A 17,632-nucleotide genomic window follows, 5' to 3' on the forward strand; every position below is an offset into this window, starting at 1 on the left:
TGCAGAAAAGAGAGCAATCCCCCTGGGTCACGGGGGTGGGACCCAGTTCCCCGGGGAAGAGAGGCTGACCTCAGTGGCCTGCAGCTCATCCACAGGGCCGAGAAGGCAAGGGGTTTGGGTGCAGGGCTGGGGGGACTGACTTGGCAGTGGAAAGGTGGGAATTTGGGGAAAGTTCTCTTCTGGTGCTTTCTGTGCCGGGTCACAGACGAAACAAAGGCAGCTACTGAAAAGTGGGGCAGGCAGGAGCTCACCTTGGAGAGCCTGAGGGCAGACCCAGAAATTCCCAAGGCAGGCCGGCCAGCCCCGCAGGTCCACTTAAGGTCTTCCTTCATTTAAAGTGGGCTTTACTAGGGCCTGAGTGGCTCATTTGATTAACAATTCGACTTCAGCTCAGGTCATGATCTCTTGGTTCAGGAGTTCAAGCCCCACCTTGGCGTCGGGCTTTGTGCTGCTGACAGCTCAGAGCTGCTTCGAATTCTGGGTCTCCCGCCCTCTCTCTTCTGCCCCTCCCACACTTGTGCTCTCTTTCTCTCTCAAATATAAATAAACAATAAATACTGTTCACTGGTAGAGGAAGAGCCCCGGGGTGGGGACTGCTGCCCTGGGTGCTGGCGCTGTGGCTCTGCCGGGCTGCGGGCGCGCGCAGGGCCCGGTGTGGTAGTGGCCAGCCATGGGCCTGCAGGTCGCTGTGAGACCTGGCCGGGGGAAGTCGTGTGCAGTGAAAGGACAACCGTTTGTCTTGATTTGCAGGTTTTTATTTGCCTGTCATAATTCTGATATTTATGTACATATATATATATTTCTTCTGGTTTTTGTAAAGGGCTCATCAACAGACCAAGCGAAGGCATATGGCGCGCCGTGGCGGCCAGGCGGGAGCACAGCAGAGCTGGGAGAACCGACCTTTCCGTTTTCCTTTTTTTTTTTTTTGTCTGTTTTTATTTTTCCTAGGATGGGATCATCAAAGCTAATTGCTATAAAACCTAGAAACCACCTAGAGACTCAGACATCTGCCTACACACTAGTGGCATATGGGGAAAGGCAAGGGCACAAACTTTCAAAGTCACGGTGTATTTACATTCCCAAGGTTGAGGGGCGGGGGAGGCTGAGAAAGGGAACTACTCAGACTGGGGCCAGAGGGGTGGCTAAAGGGTCCTGGGCTGCAGGCGGAGGCGGGGGCAGCGGGGGAGGGTGTGTGCTTGCCCCACACCCTGGCAGTGACAGAGGCCACTTGGATGCTGTCTGGTGGGCACCGAAGGCAGCGTGTGTGTAGAACTCCTGGAAGCCGGCCATGGGGCGGGGCGGGCGGAAGGTGCTGAGGACTATGACACCAGCAGGTGGGGACTCTGGGCTCTCCAGACGGCGTCCTCTGCACCCGCGGCCAGCATGTCCAGCTCCCGTCCTGGTTGGAGCAGACAGTGGGGACACCGAGTTCTGTCCCCAGTCCCAGCCACGCTGTCTGAAGATCGGCCAGCCCTACTTCCTCTCTGCCCGGCCGCGGCCTCCCTCTACCCAGAGGCTGATGAGGCAGAACCTGCAGGCTTCCGACGTGTGGGTGACTGGTCCCCGAGCTGGAACAAAGCGGTGTGTGCCCAAGAAGGGGTGCAGCTGGGTTTTGGCAATAAAGTGGGGACCGGGTAGTCAGAGGGGAATGAGAGGCAGCGAGTTCCTCTCCTCTGCCCCCAACTTCAAGCCTCCCACAGGCCCAAGGCCAAGCAGGGGCCGAGGCCCGGTACAGAGTGGAAAGAGCTTCCATCCCAAGGTCAGCACAGGTGTTGGGCTTGGGGGTCTTGGCCTCTGATTCCCCTGGAGCCCGGCCCTGGGCTCCACCCTGCCTGGCCTTGCCTGGCTGGAACCGGCTACTCTAGGGTCCCGGCAGGGTTGATGGGGGAGGCGGCCCCCGAGCTGTCATTGCCCCCCGCCGCCTCCTTCTCCTTCTTGCCACTGTACTGGCCGATGAACGAGCCGTCTTCATTGAACTGGACATCCACGCTGCCCCCGTAGTCGGCCAGGCTGTCGTCACTGCCTAGGGGCTTGATGTCTCCATTGAGGGATGGCTGGCTGCTGCCAAAGGCCTTCTCCTCATTGTCGCTGTGGGGGCAGAGGGCAGGTGGGGGTGGGGGGCTGCCCGCTGGAGCCCCTCAAGAGCTGGCAGGTGCTAGCCTGAGGGACGAGGCCCCTACCAGGGCCCACCTGCCTTCCATGTGCTCTGAACACACTGGGACAAGAGTCCTCGTCCCTGACACACACACACAGGAGGGCAGGTGGCGCGCACAGCACCAGAGGGGCAAGGCCCGGGCATGCCCAGGACACAGGGAGACGTGAGGAGGCAAGCGTGTGCTTGGCCTGTGGGTGAGCCGGACAGGGGCACCCATCCAGCTGTCAGCCGTGACACAGCCCAGAGAGGGGAAGCCGGGCAGGTGACAGGCAGGCCTAGAAACTGAGCGTCAGCATGCAGAGGACCTGGGGCATGTTGGCTTCTCCCAGAAACAGGGAGCTGATGGGCCAGAGGCCTAGGGGCGTGTGGCCTCCCGCAAGCAGGGCCGATGGCACTCCCAGGTGCAGGGTCCGCAGGAGGGCCCCTGCGATCCGGCTCGGACAGAGTCTTCCCACCACCCCTGTCTTACCTCTCCAGGGACCTGACATCACCCAGCAGCACAGAGGAGAGAGAGAGACAGGGTCAGGTCAAAGCGCGCGCGGCGCTGGGGCCGGCGGGCACCTGCCCCTCCCCCAGCCCACCTGTACTCGCCGAAGGTCTCATCCTTCATCGGCCGGGCCTCAGAGTCCACCTGGGTGTCCTCCTTGTCCTTCACTGGAGACACAGAGAAGGCCTGCTTTCCCTCCCAGCCCCGCTTGACCCCGGACACCGGGCCCCATCCCCAGCTCGGGGATTCGGGCGAGGCTCGCCCTCTGAGCTCCTGGTGCCCCAGCGCTCCGATGCCAGGAAGACATCAACGTGTACCACTCACCCCACATGCCTGACGCCTTTGCCGCCGGTCTGCGCACAGGCTCCCTCTGGGCCCCCTGCCTGCCCCCGACATGCCCCTGCCGTCCTGCCAGAGGCCTGAGGACCGAGGGGGATTTGCACAAGCTCTACCCGCCTCACCTGAGCCCCAGGCCAGGGCTTACCTGAGTATTTGCCACCCTTGCTGCGCTTGATGAAGCAGAGGATGAGCAAGACGAGAAGCAAGAGGATGATGGCACTGATGAAGCCGATGAACCAGCCCTCCGTGGTGAAGCCGGCGGGCGGGAGCCTCACACGGCCTGTGGGCGGATCCGGGGAGACGCTGAGCCCAGGCCCAGAGACGTGAGACACCCACTTCCATCCCCTCTGGGCAAGGTGGGTGGAGGGCCAGGCTGACACCACAGGGGCGGGAGGGGATGACGACCTAAGGCCGAGGCATGCTTAAAAACTGATGGGTCGGGGAGACCCTCTGGGCGGCAGGGGATGGGGGGTGGCAGGGGGCAGGGAAGAGGGCCTTTTGCAAAGATGACGGCCCTGGAAACAGTTAAAACAGAAAGATACTGAAAGGGGCCATTTCCGGGGCCTTGACTTCTCCACATGGGCCAAGGGTCAGAGATATCCCTGGAGGAGTGGCGGCATGGCGTGGAGCCCGGGGCAATGGTGGGCGCACGGTTGGCGGGGGGATGCGTCACCGGTGCCGTTGGTCTTCACGGCCATCTTGAGGAGCACCCTCTCCTTGAGCAGGTGGATCTCGTAGTCTGTGTCGGGCTGCAGATCCCACTGTGTGTAGGAGCTCTGGTTGTAGCTGACATACTGCGGTGGCAGATGGGGGCCTGTCTTCTCATCTGCAGGGGCAAGAAGGCAGCAGAAGTGAGCAGCAGTGCCATGCGGCACCCTAGTTCCATGCTGCCCCCAAGGGCCCCTTTCATGCTCACCTCCCAGGGCTTTGAACCAGATCTGGAACCCAAAGTTGCACTGGCCCTCCTTGGGGACCCAGGAGACCACGCTATAATTCTCGCCGGCCATGGCTGAGATGTTGCCAAAATCCGGGGTCCCTGGGGAGCGAGAGGGGGGGTTGTGTGACCTTGAGGCGGCCCAAGGCCGGGTCTCCTGGGCCTGGCTGTCCGGTGGGGCTTTCCCAGCCCCCTCCAGCTCACCAGATAAGGCCATGGTGCCTCCTTCCCGCACGATGGCCTCTCCAGGGCCCTCTTTCGTGGTGGCCTGCAGCTGGAAGCGGTACCGCAGGTGCGGGCGGAGATTGGTCAGGTTGTGAGTCCGCAGCTCAGGGTCCGGGAGGTCAAAGGACAGCTGCTCCTTGTCCCCATCATCCACTGCGAGGACAGGTGGGGAGTTGGCCACGACTTCCAGCTCTGCCTCCCCCCAGCTCCCCTCTACTTCTCAGCCAAGCCCGGCTGGGACTCTGGGCCCACGCCGCACGTACAAGGGTGGTAGGAGAGCACGTAGCCGGTGAGCACGCCGTTGTGGCTGAGCGGGGGCTGCCAGTGCAGCAGCAGGCTGGTGTCCGACTGGCACTCCACGTGCAATGCCTCCGGGTGCCCAGGCACTGCGGAACACAGACACGGTCCCTGCCCGGCCCTCCCTGCGGAGGGGCGAGCGGCAGGCACAGGGCCGCAGGCTGCGAGGCTCACCTCCCTCTGGGGTGCTGAAGGTCATCTCGCTGGCGGGCCCCAGCCCTCGGCCGTTGAAGGCCTGCACCTCCAGACGGTATGAGCTGTAGGGCCGCAGGCCTCCCAGGACGGCGCTGGTGGTGCTGGCGGGCACCAGCACGTGCCCTTCGTGGACGTGCCTCTTGCTGTGCTTCCTCTGACTGCCCTCCCACCAGTACGTCACCTGCAGGCAGACGGAGGCCCCGTCGGGCAGGCCCCTCCCCACCCCCGCGCACACGCCCCACCACCCGCAATGGGGAACTTTTCCTCCTACCCCAAGGCCTCTAAGAGAGCAGCGTCCAGGAGGCAAGAGGTTCCCCTAAACTCTGCGCTCCTGGGGACCTCACACCTCACCCTGGGAACCCCCTCGCCCCCACGCCTTGAACCCTTACGTTGTATCCACGAAGGTGGCCCTTGACCTGGGCTGGGTCCATGGGCCACCATCTGACCAGCACGGCACTGGAGTTGAGGATCTGGATGCCTTCCAGCTCGGGGCTTGCTTCGGGGTCTGGAAACAGCCGGAGGCATGGATGAGGGCCTGTGGCCTCCGGAGGCCAGCCCAGAACCCTCCCGCAGAAGGGAGATAGACTTGGATGCTCTGTAGGGGGCAGGCCGCTTGAAGAGCAGGGTCTCCAGCCCCCGCCGTGCATACCGCGTATCAGTTGCAAGGGCAAAAATAGTACGCAGAGGAGTAACCAGGAAAGATCCTGACCAGGTGATCAAAGCTAGCATATGGTAATGTTCCAGGTGCAAGGAAAAGAAAGGAGCAGGACAGCTGGACCTGATAGCGGATCTGGGACTGGACCTCAGACCGGGGTGGGGGAAGACAGCGTAATATAGCGGTAAATCGATGGGAAATGTCTGTGCTGTCGTAACGACGCTTTGGTTATGGAAAAGAATGTCCTTACTCCTAGGAAATGCTCTATGGAGAGCCCCAGAGTGGAGGGGGCAGTGTGGGCAGTCTGTATGCATTCGGGCTCCCCCTCCCATGGGCAAGGCCAGCCCAATACTCACAGTCTTCCCCAGAGTAGCCAATAGTAATCTGGGGCTCAGGGCCCTTGCCCTGGTTGTTGACAGCCTGGACCTTGATCTCATAAGGCACAAAGGTGGACGTGTTGGACACAACCAGGAAGGGGTTGGTCACGATCTGTTCCTGCCAGGCACCCCGCGTTCCCTGAGGGCGCCACTGGACGCGGTACTGAATCTGGGGGGCGTTCCAGTCTATCCACCTAAGAGGCTGGAGGAGGGTGAGCAGAAGACCAGCCGGTTGGCCGAGAGCACTCCCCTCCTTTGGCCCGTCATCCTCGGGTCCTCAGCACAGCCAGGGGTAGTGGCCAACGCCTGGTCCTGGCCTGATGCTCCCAGGGCACGCCCAGCCCAGGGCCCCTCACCTTCCAGGTGATGACCATGTTGGTGGTCTCGTTCCCTTCCCCCTTCACGTCCACGGGGTTCTTCTCTGGGGCTGGAAAGTAATGAGTTAACACGGCAAAGTTGTGGGCTCCTGCCAAGGCTGTGAAGGCCGAAGGCCAAGGAAGGAGTGGCTCTTTCTGGCCCCGGAAGCCAGGAGCCAGCAGCTCTGAGGGGACCCTGCGTCCCCACTTGCCTGGAAACCTAGACGTACAGGGGCTTGGGCATGATCACCTCTCTAGGCCTTCCTTGCAGAGGAGCCCAGGGCCCCCAGAGTCGGAGGCTTCCCCTCCCAGGTGGCTCACCTGCCTCGGGCGTGAGCACGGTCTCCGAGGCTGGGCTGGGCTCTCCGGAGCCATATTTGTTGATGGCAGTAACTCTAAAGGTGTAGTGGACATAGGGCGACAGCTTGAGGATGGTGGAGGTCTGGTTCCCGGGCACCTTGCCCAGACTATACCACTTCTCAGGCGCCATCTCCTTGTCCTCAAATTCAATGTCATACTCTGCCAAGAAGCGAACCGGCAATTTGGCGTGTGTCACACAGGGGAGGGCTGAATGGGGTTGTAAGTCTGGGTCTCCCTGAGGAAAGGAGGGAGTGCCCAAGGCGACAGGCATTCTCAGAGTTCCATGAAGAACTGTGAGCCCCAAACCCAGGTGCAGGTCCCAGGGGCGGGCAGTCATGGAGCCTCGGTCCCGGGAGGAGGGAGTTCCCACAAGGAGGGCATGCTACCAGCGGTGTCAGTAGGGAGGTGGGTGGTGCCACGCTCGGGCCGCTTACTCTCGATGGGGGCATTGTGGTCCTCGGCAGGTCTCCAAGACAGGCGCACTTGGCTCTGCTTCAGCAGGTGACGGTCAGACAGCTCCAGGTGAGGCACCGGCCCGGGGCTCCCTGAAGGCCATGGAGGGTGGATTGTCTGGACCGTACGCCAGCTGGCCACCCCCGCCCACTGTGAGAAGGTTCTGCGATGTGACCCCGGGCTCCTGTGCACCCCACGCCTCCGGGCCTTGAGCCTGATCCCACCCTAGGACTCACCCACCACCAGGAGCTCGGCCCTGCTCTCCACCATGTCCAGCTCGGTGCCGGCCACACAGCTGTAGTTGCCCTGGTCACTGTAGTCCAGGTTGTGGATGGCCAGGAGCCCGCCGTCTATGTAGTACCTGGTGGGGGGAGGGGGCGCAGGCTCGTCCCTTTGTTCTGCTGCCCCCACCCCCTCTTGCCAGAACATTCCTGCTCAAAGCAGAGGTGCTGCCCCATGGATGAGGCCAAAAGGTCTAGCCGTCCTGCCTTCCCCACTCCGCCCCCTTCCACCAGGCTGGGCCCGCACTTGTCACTGTCCCCAAACTCCTGGAGGTTTCGACCGTCCCCTCGCCAGGTGATGCTGTGCTGCAGGGATGGGTCAAAGGAGGCCTGGCATGTGAATGTCACTTTTGAGCCTTTCTTCTCGATTGCGCTCTGCGGCCCCTGTGTGATCTGAGTGGCATCTGGGGGCAAGGATGGAGAGGGCGGGTCACTCTGGTGTCCTCTGGAGACCGAAACCCTCCCTCCTGGAGGTGCTGCTGGTCACATCGGTCAGGGGAGGGGGTAACATCAGACCTTTGACCTGCAGGTTAGCCACAATGGTCACATTGTTTTGGTCATTGGCAGCCTGACAGAAGTAGTGGCCAGTGTCGTTGGCCTGGAGGTCCCGGATGCCCAGGGTGCCGTTGGCGTAGGGGAAGAAGCGCTCGTCCTGCAGTGCCGTCTTCCCTTCCTTGTCTAGCCTGCGGTGAGCAGGGCAGGTCTGGCTCAGACCCCACCAGGCCAGGCTCCCCACCCTCCCCTGCTCCTTGGGCCGGAACACGGCTTGGAGGCACCCTCTTCGGGGAGGATCTCTCACCACTGGACACTGGGCACTGGGGCTCCGAAGGCCTTGCACAGAAGATAGGCAGTGCTGCCCTCCACCGCCATGTATGTCTCGTTGTCTGGGGTCAGAATCTTGGCCGGAAGCTCTGGTGGAGAAGCAGTTCCAGGGGGCGGGGCAGGACTCAGGGTGGGGCAGGGGCCCGTGAGCGGCCAGGGCAAGTGGGGGGCTCACCAGGGAAGCTTCTCCCAAGAGGGGCCTTGGGTGCCTCCCTGCACCCAACTCTCACCCCTGCCAGACTGAGCCTCTGCCTTCCAATATGCCTCAGATGTGCCCCCGACCTCCCCGGCATCCAAGTTTTACCAATTATTTGAGCCTCACCGACGATCTACCTCTTCCTGAAAGCCTTCCCGGCTCACCTCTATCCTCCCTGAGGCTCCAGGAGAGGAGGTACCAGGCTGGCCTTGGGGTGAGCCTGCGCTCAGTGACACGTGACACGCAGTGGGCCAGAGCACTCTCGAAAGCCGCTTTTTCATCTGTGCCCTTCCTCCGAGGCACCGCCCCCCACCCTCGGTCCTCCCCCTCCCGCGGCCGCTGTTGAGCAGCCGTGGGCGAGACATACGGTGGAGGGTCCCAGCAAGGAGAATAGCAGCTGCTGGCCACGTCACTCTGGTGGCCTTGCCGGGTGGGCTTCGGGGACAGATGGGTTACTCACGAACGACATAGATGTAGGCATTGGCCAGCAGGAGCCCGTGCCGGTTTCGGGCCTCGCACTGAGTCACCATCGTGTCGCTGGGCTGCACGTTGCTCAGGATCAGTGCTCCACGCTGGATGCGGTACTTCTGGTCCTTGGCCAGCTCTGCATGAGCAGCATGTGGGCCCCGAGGCCCAGGGCAGAGCAGTGAGGCCCGCCGAGGCCCCTCGTCACCCACCCCTTCCTCCCCAGGGCCCCCCAAGCTCCCAGCCCCCGTCCAAGGCCCCACTCACCTTCCACGGGTATGCCATTGATTCTCCAGGTGACCTCTGGCTGGGGTCTCCCTTGCACTTGGCATTCCAGACGGGCAGTCTCTCCAGGCCCATACAAATGGCTCTGGGGTTTGTGTAGCCAGTAGGGGGCAGCTGCGAGAGGAGGCAGGCGGCCCTGAGCAGGGATGGCCCCCAGCCAGGTCTTGCCCCAGACCCAGACCCTGCCCACCCCCTGAGACAGTGGGCGCTACAGACTGCTGTCCCCGGAGGTCAGTCCCGGAAGGCTGTGCGACCCAGCAGGGGCCCGTACCCTCCACGGTGACGTAGTAGGTGTGCCGGTCGCTGCCCAGCGGGTTCTCTGCCAGGCATCGGTACTCGCCGTCGTCCTCTTCCATCACACTCAGCAGCTGCAGGGTCTTGTTGTGGTTCTGGTAGGTGACTCGGTCGGCTGGCATGGGGCCGCTCGGGCGCAGCCACTTGATGGTGGGTGTGGGGCTGCCCAGGGCCACGGTGGAGAGAGCACAGGCTGCTCAGCCCCGGCCTGCGGCAGAGGCCCCACCATGTCTGCCCACCCCCAGCCGGGGTCCCCACACTCACAAACCCTCAGCGATGCACTCCAGGACCAACGGCTGCCCCTGCAAGGCCACCAGGTGGCTGCTGGAGTTGGTGGGGAAGAGCAGGCGCGGCTTCCTGTCGATCATGCTGTTGGCTGTGAGGAGAAGGGGGTGGTGGCATGGCCCGCTCCGTCCTCCGCCCACGGAGTTAACAGGCTGGGTGATGCCCCTGTGAGGCCCTGGGCCTCTGTTTCCTCCTCTGTTAAAGGGAGGGCCCCTGCTCCGTTCTCACCTCCTGGGAAGGGGTCTGAACAGGGGTGAAGTGGGGCCAGGCCGTCCTGGAGGAAGGCCAAGGGGCGATCTTTCAGATGGGCCGTGCCAGGGTGTGAGAGAGAAGGTGAGGAGGGGGGTGTATCAGAGTCTTAGGGACTCACTGGCCTTGACCCGGAGGTCAATGGGTTCCTTCTGGATGATGGTCCGGGTGCCGGGGAAGTGGGCATGGCAGATGTAGTCCGAGTGGTTGTCCGAGGTGAGCACGTTGGCAAAGTAGAGATTGCCATTCTGGCCCATTGTCACCCGCTCATCCTGTTTGATGTGCAAGATCTCTGTGGGGGCGGGTCGGGGGCAAGGAAGCAAAGGTCAGGCCCCGTCCAGGAAGCTGTACCCACTGCCACCTTCACCCCAGGCAGCAGCCCCTCGTGGGCACCCACTGCTATTCATCCAGTAGATCCGGAGCGGCTCTGCGCTGGGTGGAGGGTGGCAAGGCAGAATCACGGATTCCCCCTCCTCCACCTCTACAGGTTTCACCGTCTCCTTCGGCCACTTGGGGGCACCTAGAAGGGACAGAGAGGCTGGCACGATGGGTCCCAACTCTCCTCCTGGTCAAGGCAAGGCAGGGGAAAGGAAGAGGAATGGCCAAGGGGGTGAGGGGGCCAGGTTGTGAGGAGGTTCGCACAGTGGGAGGCAGCGACTCCGGGTCCTTTCTGGGCCCCAGGTAGAGACCCGTTGCATGCAGAGGAGAGTCTGGAAAGAGGACCAGCTGGCTGTGAAGGGTTAACCCTTCACAATGCTTGGCTCCCACCCAGAGGCCTGAGATGGCTGGGGAAGGGGCGGTGAGGCTGTGGTGCAGTGATGGGGGAGGGGAGCTGTGGAAGGATGTAGGAGTCACAGACCCTTCCATCATCCTGACACAGAAACCATGGCAACAGTTCCCAAGGTAACCAGAGGGGTGGAGAGGAGAGGGGAGCATGCTCAGGAGGCAGAAAGCTCCGAGAGGATGGAATGCAGAGGGAAAACCCCAGGGAAGGGGCGAAACAGATAAAGACAGAGCTGCCGGGCAGGAAGGAGGGAGATGGAGGGGCCGGGTCGGAGGTGGAGCGATGGAGGCAGGAGGGAGGAGGGGCAAGCAGAGGAGAGAGGCCACCGAGTGATGGGGGAGGCAGAGAGAGATGGCCCAGGGTGGGGAAGGAGATGGGACCCTGGAACGCAGAGCAGGCAGAAGCCCAGGCCCAGGAAGTGGGTCAGACAGAGGCAGAGCAGACCAGCGGGAGAACAAGGTAGGCCAACGAGGCCTCGGCCCGCGGCGCAGGCCCCCAGGCTGAGGTGGGGCAAAGCCTAAAGGAAGAAGCCAGTGAAGGGGAGACGGAGGTGACCAGAAAGGCAGCGCAGAAACAGACAAAGCGAAGCAGGAGGACACTGCCGGGTGGTAATGGAGGAAGGTGGCTTCCGGCTGCCAGAGCACGCAGTGTCCTCTGCACACAAACCCAGCAGCTGGGGGCGCACGGCCCCCCCAGCCTGGACCCCTCCTCATGCCCCCTGAGACCTGCTGAGGGACCCTATCGTGTGGCCCAAGCCCTCCCGGGTCCCTGCAGTGCCTCGCACCCTCAGCCATGAGCTGGATCTCATGGGACATGGCCGTGCCCAGCCTATTGCTGGCAAAGCAGCGGTAGGTGCCCTGCAGCCTCTGTGCAAAGTTGCTGTTGTTGCCCGCGATGGTGAAGGAGCCGGAATTCGGCGCCTGGTGCACAGTCACACCCACTTCCTCGTTGGGCTTGAAGTGGACGCCATCCCGAGTCCAGCGGAACCTGTGGGCAGAAAAGGGCTAGAAGCCGAAGGCCCTGGAACCCAGAACAGGGGCTGGGACAGGCTGGAGGCCGGGGTGTGAGCGGCCAGGGGCCCCGCGGAAGGGCTGTGCAGGGCAAGGACCACAGGTGATGAAAGAGACCCTGGGTGGCCCCGGGAGGCAAGAGGACTGGAAGCTGAGGTCAGCAGTCAACAACAGGGCTTAGAAGGTGATGGTCACTCACTCCACTTCCGGTTTGCCAGTGGCCTCACACTTGAGGCTGATGTCGTCTGTGGGGAAGACAACCAGGCGCCGTGGAGACTGTTCGGTGATGACAGGTGGCTCCATCACTGGGGACAGTATAGGGAAGAGGCAGTGAGGATGGCGTCCGGCTGGCTTCACTGCCTCGACCCCTGTCCCCCTGTGAGGGAAAGCAGGGCTTGAAACCCTTAGAGGCCCCAAGGGCACAGAGGTGGGGGCCGAGGAAGAAGAAGCTAGAAACAACCCAGTGCGCCCACAGGCAGGTGGGCCATGAAAAGGAGAGAAAGGGACCCGGCACAAAGGTAGGAAGGGACAGAACAGAGAGAAGAGCCACAAAAAGTACAAAAGTACAAAGAAAGACATCTGAGGGAGAGAGGAAGCCAGAGACAGAGACCCGGAAGTCCCGGGGAGAGAGGGAGCAGCGACAGGAAGCAGGAGAGGGCGCCAGAAAACCCAGGCCAGGGCAGAGACAGAACAAAGATGGCCCACAGCTGAGACAGTAGGACAAGGACGCCAGAGCCAGAAAAGGCAGCGACCCGCATAGGGCACAGGGCTCACACAGGTGGACTTGCCGGCACCCCTCTCCCCCCCCCCCAACTCCCCGGCGTGGGAAACACTCCCATCCCTCCCCCAACTTACCACGGTATCCTTCATCTAAGGAATCCGGCAGCACAGGAGAGAGCGGAGACAAATGCTGATACTCGCAGACCCCCTGGGGAGGGGCCAGAGGGAACCGGGGGCTACGGGGTAATGGGGGGGGGGCACTCGCCACGCTGAAGTTGTGGCAGAGCACAGCGAAGAAGGACAGGACAGACCCAGATCACCAGTCTCAGGGTGGGCTACTACCCACAGGGGGCTAGGCGGCAGCTCCAGCACGCAGGGAGAAATGTGTGGCTTTAACAAGGAATGCCCTTTGGACAGACCTTGGCACCCCCCCCCCTCCACCTCCCCCCCCCCCCGCCCCCCGCCACCGGCAGCGTGGTAGAACTGACCCCTGCCCCACCCAGGGTGCGTCAGAAGGTGGGGAGGCGGGCAGCCCAGCATCCAGGGCACCCTCCCCCGATCCAGCCCACTTCCCTCCTAATCCAATTAGCACAGCTCAGTGTTTTCAATTACCCAGTCCCAGCCTTCAGAGCCCAGCTGCCCCCACCCTGCAAAACCCTCCCAAAGGCCTGGCTGCATTTGAGTGTCCATTGCCTGCAGGGCTGACTCCAGTCTTTTCTTTCTCCCCTTCCTCCCAGTCAGCAGAGAAGTTGCCTGGGGCTGAGGCCGGAGCTGCAGCTTCGCTGGCCCGCACTCAGCGCACTCAGCGCACTCAGCAGGCACCAGCCAGGGTGGCTCTGAGGGGGGAGGAGGCGGGGAGGCGGGACAGGGGAAGCAGGAGTGCACTGCCCCTGAAAGCTTTGTCTCTGCAGAAGACCTCAGTCACCAGCCCCCAGGAGAGAGGAGGAGGCTCCCTGGGGACACTGCAGAGGGAGCCCAGAGCTGGGGAGGGGCCAGTTCAGGCAGCCAAGAGCAAGAGACACTGACTGGGAAGGAGAACAGGATGGGGAAAATCGACTGGGTGGAGGAAGACGGGAAAAGAGACAAAGGGGCCCGGAGCCGCAGGGAGAGAGACAGCTCTAGCTGGAGGGCAGATTCCACGAGGGAGGCACCAGGCCGCCCACCATATTGCACTGGGGCCAGTAACAAGCGCCGCCCAGTGCCCAGAGCAGCCCACTTCTCTCTTTCTCCCAATTCTCCCTGCCCCGCCCTCCACAGACAAACACATCCGGCCAGATGGCCCGGTCACTGTGACAGCAAGGCAGGCCAGGCCAGTGCCCAGGGTAAGGCTTGAAAAGCAACCAAGAGGAGACGGAGGGAAAGGAAGACCAGAACACGTGTGGGTCCGGGCACACATGTGAAGGCTCCGGGGTGTACTGTATGCAGTGTTTGTGTGTCAGTGTTTGCCTATGGGTGTATCTTGCCAGAGTACATTTGAAGGCTGTGTGCATGCTTCCATTCAGTACTGCACACCTGCCTCTGTGTGTGCGAGTGACCCTGTTCCTCGCGTGTGTGCGTGTGTGTGCACGCGCGCGCCTCCCACGTGTCCTCTCTGGGCCTCTGCCCCTTCTGTAGGCCTGTGCCTGGTTGGATACAGGTGGCCTGTCTGTGTCTACCACCTGTGCTTCTATGTCCATCTGTTGTAGGGATTCGGCCTGGGCACGACTGCAAGGACCCCTGTGTGCCTATCAGCATATCTAAGGGGACATCCCTACCCTTTGTCCCATCCGTCCCTCTCCACCTCCTCCAAACCCTTGGTGACCTCCAAGCCCACCTCCCTCGGCCCCTGCCCCATTCCTGGCTAGAAAGTGTTCCCCAGCACCAGCCCACAGCCCATCTTTCAGGGACACTGGCCAGGTCCAGGCTCAGAGACAAAGGTAGCAAGGTGAGGTAGAAAGGACTGGAGCTACCAAGGAGCAGGCTTGAGATACACAAACGCTGGCCTGTGAGATGCCCCTCACACGAGCCCAACAGCCACTCACAGCAGTGTGTTTACACCGGCTCACACTCAGGAGAAAACATCATCACGGTAACACAGACTCCACACACAAACGGGTACTCACATATGGCCCCACCTCACACGCACACACAGAACCACTATCATCGAATGCTAACAAACATCTGCAGACCTCCCCAAACCTGACCGGTAACAGTTATAGTGACTCACAAACTTATCCATGTAGGAAATCAAAATCACACCCAAGAATAGCCACACCTAGTCAATCACAACCACACACATCCACACACACAAAATCTCATGTTTTGTCACAAGCCCCCAGCCATATTCCCGGACACCCGCACTAACCCGTGACCCTCCCCTTCAGCCCCGCCCAATCGTAAGGATTTACACAACTGCTGGGCCTTTGTAAGGAGTCTTGTCCTGTGTCAGTTCACACAGAGCTACCAAAGGCCGAAGATGAGATTACTCAAGTCAGAAGCAGGGCAAAACCTGAATCCAGGTCTTCGCACAAGCTAGCCCTGGATTGGGGCCGCCCCCATTCTCCCGCCCGCCACAACACCGGCGGAGGGTGGGGGAGGGCGGGCCGAGGGAGAGCGCTGAGGGGGCCCGTCCGGCGCCAAACCCGCTGTCCGCGGTCCTGAAACCGCCCGCCCCGCCCGCGCCGGTGCCCTGTCCGTGGTGCTGACACACTGCACGTCTTCCACCCTGTCCATTCTCCAGAGGTCCTGGGTACCTCCTGTCCGCTCTGTACCCAGGAAAGTAGAGGGGACGGTCCAGAGCCGACAGAAGGTGAGGAGGCAGAAGATAAAAGAGGAGCCCAGCGTGGCGGAGAAAGGAGGCGTCAAGACTCCCTCCAGCTACTCACATTCCTCTGGGATCTGGATGAGCAGGCAGGGGCTGCACAGAAGGAGAGGCCACAAGTACCGCAGCGACACGGCCATCTTCCCGGCGGCGCCGGCAGCTCGGCACGGCACGGCCGGCCGGGCTCGGCTCAGGCTCCGGCCGGAGGGAAGGGGGCTGGTGGGCGGCTTGGGGTGGGAGCCGGGGGTGGGGGCACTGGGAGAGGGAAGGAGGGAAAGGAAGGGTGGGGGAGGAGAGAGGAGAGAACGGAGGACTTTAGTGACTAACATCTGGGCGAGCCCGGGCTCCTGGCCCCGCCCTTCGCCCCGCCCCCAGCTGGCCAGCTTCCCCATCACTCCCTCCCCCGCACCTTGGAGGGAGAAACCTAGAAGTCTTAGCACTGGCTAGGTCTCCAGGTTGCCTTTCATTCCCTTTCTCCTCTCGTCTGTGCTGCTGCGCCAGCTGCCTCTCCAGCATCAACTTGTTGCCCCAATCAGCTCCCCTGGGCATGCCCCAAGCCACTCTATGCATGAGTGTGGACGTGGATGGGCATGTAGCCAAATATGCACATTTGTATTTATGTGGCTGTGTGTGTGCATGCACGAGCACATTTGTATATGTCTTCTCTGGGAGGGGGATGTGTGTCTGCAAGAATCAATGCATGGGTCCAGATAGCTGCATGTGCACACAAGAGCATGTGGGTGTCTTCTTGTGTGTCTGTATCTCTGGGAGATGAATCCTCATGTCTGCTATCTCTGTGTGTGCACACTAGCATGGGTGCACATGTATGTAGAGAAGAAGTCATGTCAGTCTCATTGCTGTGGGTTTCACAGCCAACTGATCTCTGGGTGCTGTTCAGCCCTAACAAGCTGGTGGGGGACAGGGAGATCCTGGAAAGTGGGGACCGGGAAAGGGGGAAAGGGGCCCAGAAAGGTAGCATTTCATAGGACAAGTTGAGGAAATGGAAGAAGGGGGAACGAATCCTGACCTCAAGGTGTGGCAGGAGGAAGGGAAGTAAGAAAGCACCGCTCTGCGGTCCCTCATGCCCCTGAGGGGGGGCAGTAGAGGTGACTGTGGCCTCTCCCCTTCAAGATGCTCCAAGTCAGAGTCGGCAGGAGCTCTGGGACGGTCTTTCTGTCACCTCTCGTGTGTCTAGCAGGCCCAACTTCAGGGCTCAACTGCTAGATGTGTCCACCTAAGCCCAAGTGACACCAGCCATACCCACATTCTACCTGCATGAAAGAAACCCTCAAGACTAGAGGCCCAGGGAAAGGAGGGGGAGTTCTCTGCCAATGACTAGAAGAGGAAACACACTCCCAAGAAGACAGCTGGCTTTGACTCCAAACAGGAAAAGGTGTGAGAAAGAGGCAAGTGGAGAAAGTGCAGGTGGGGTAAGCATAGGTTGCTGGTTGACAGAGAGCTTGGAGGCTGGAGGTGCAGTCTGGATGCCCTCTCCAAGACCATCATGGACATCTTCATTGTGCCCAGCCAACACCCTACCAAAGAGGGACCAAGCCTCAGCCAGAACACTGAAGGGGTGGGCAGGGAGGCCTGGAATGCCATGCTAAAGCGTCTAGACTCTGTCGGGAAGTGACTAGGAGACATAAATTGGTTTAGTGTAAGGTGACCCAAGAAGAATGGTGAGTTCAACAGACTGCCTGGGGACTAAGTAGGGAAAATGGATGGTGGTGACTAGCAGCTTGGAGCTCACAGACTTCCCCACCCAAAGCTGGAGGAGGAGGTGGAGAAGCACCAGGATAGGTCAACTTGGAGGGCAGGAAGTGGTGAACGCATGGCCAATTCCCAACTTGCAAGAACTGAGCTGCGGCCCAGAAGGAGGAGCAAACAGCAGACCTATTCTGCCCCCACCTTCCCCCACAAAGCCAGTACAAGCAGGGTGGGCCCCAGGCGGCCATGGCCTCCACTTCAAGGCCTGTAGGAAACAGTAGGAGACTCAGATCAGAGGGCAGGAGATCAAACAACAACCTTGGGAGCCCTGAGCACTCTAGTCTTAGAAGGGGGGAGGGGAGAGAAACCATCTAGGCAAAGCTCAAAGAAGGGCCTTCCTGCATGGAGGCCTGAGTGCTCCCCTTGCTGGAATGATGATCATGGTCATAGAGCTCTTCTTTGTCCTCAAAATCTAGGCTCCCATAATGGGGTTCGGCATACATACCTTGGATGTATATGCAGGGAAAATGCAATAGTTCCAAGCCCCTGGTCCCCATTCTCTGCCCCATCTCAATGCCCCACGGTCTCACACCCAATCTCTTTTAGTCTCCTGGTATTTGCTACCCGGCTTGCCGCAAGCTTTCCCAGGGAACTCAGACAGGCAGGAGCCAGAAGGTTGAGGCCCCTGACAGCTGGGAGGGGGCTCTGCCTCTTCCCCTCCTACTGCTGCCGGGTCTCTGATCTCTCATCATTCCTCAGGCAATTACAGAGCAAGCAGTCAGGTTGTCAGCTAGGCAGGCCCCCCAACCCCCATCAGCACCTCCGGGGGCAAGGAAGGCGAGAGTGTTCCACAAGCTGGTGTACAGATGGAGCCAAGGCCATGTCTGTGAGGTGTGGGGAT

At 61.2% G+C, this 17,632-nt stretch overlaps 1 protein-coding gene across 2 annotated transcripts; it reads right to left on the reverse strand.

Moving 5' to 3' along the window:
- Positions 1-733: 733 nt before the first annotated feature.
- Positions 734-15,265, reverse strand: L1CAM (L1 cell adhesion molecule). Of its 2 annotated transcripts, XM_029930367.1 has the most exons (28): positions 15,089-15,265; positions 12,360-12,374; positions 11,704-11,809; positions 11,279-11,481; positions 10,108-10,230; positions 9,832-10,002; positions 9,441-9,552; positions 9,154-9,338; positions 8,865-8,996; positions 8,593-8,736; positions 7,914-8,025; positions 7,631-7,797; positions 7,362-7,518; positions 7,070-7,194; positions 6,815-6,925; positions 6,342-6,539; positions 6,021-6,091; positions 5,644-5,866; positions 5,022-5,137; positions 4,612-4,813; positions 4,404-4,526; positions 4,120-4,293; positions 3,898-4,017; positions 3,655-3,807; positions 3,127-3,261; positions 2,737-2,809; positions 2,625-2,636; positions 734-2,088 (listed from the first exon to the last, which is right to left on the reverse strand). In XM_029930367.1, the coding sequence occupies exons 1-28, from the start codon at positions 15,162-15,164 to the stop codon at positions 1,857-1,859; spliced, it is 3,771 nt and encodes a 1,256-aa protein (XP_029786227.1). In that variant the 5' UTR covers positions 15,165-15,265; the 3' UTR covers positions 734-1,856. The 2 variants fall into 2 exon arrangements, with proteins under 2 accessions (XP_029786227.1, XP_029786228.1); XM_029930368.1 differs by lacking the exon at positions 2,625-2,636.
- Between the last annotated feature and the right edge of the window lie 2,367 nt (positions 15,266-17,632).

Source organism: Suricata suricatta, chromosome X (assembly GCF_006229205.1).
Source record: "Suricata suricatta isolate VVHF042 chromosome X, meerkat_22Aug2017_6uvM2_HiC, whole genome shotgun sequence".
In the NCBI taxonomy this organism is placed as follows: domain Eukaryota; kingdom Metazoa; phylum Chordata; class Mammalia; order Carnivora; family Herpestidae; genus Suricata; species Suricata suricatta.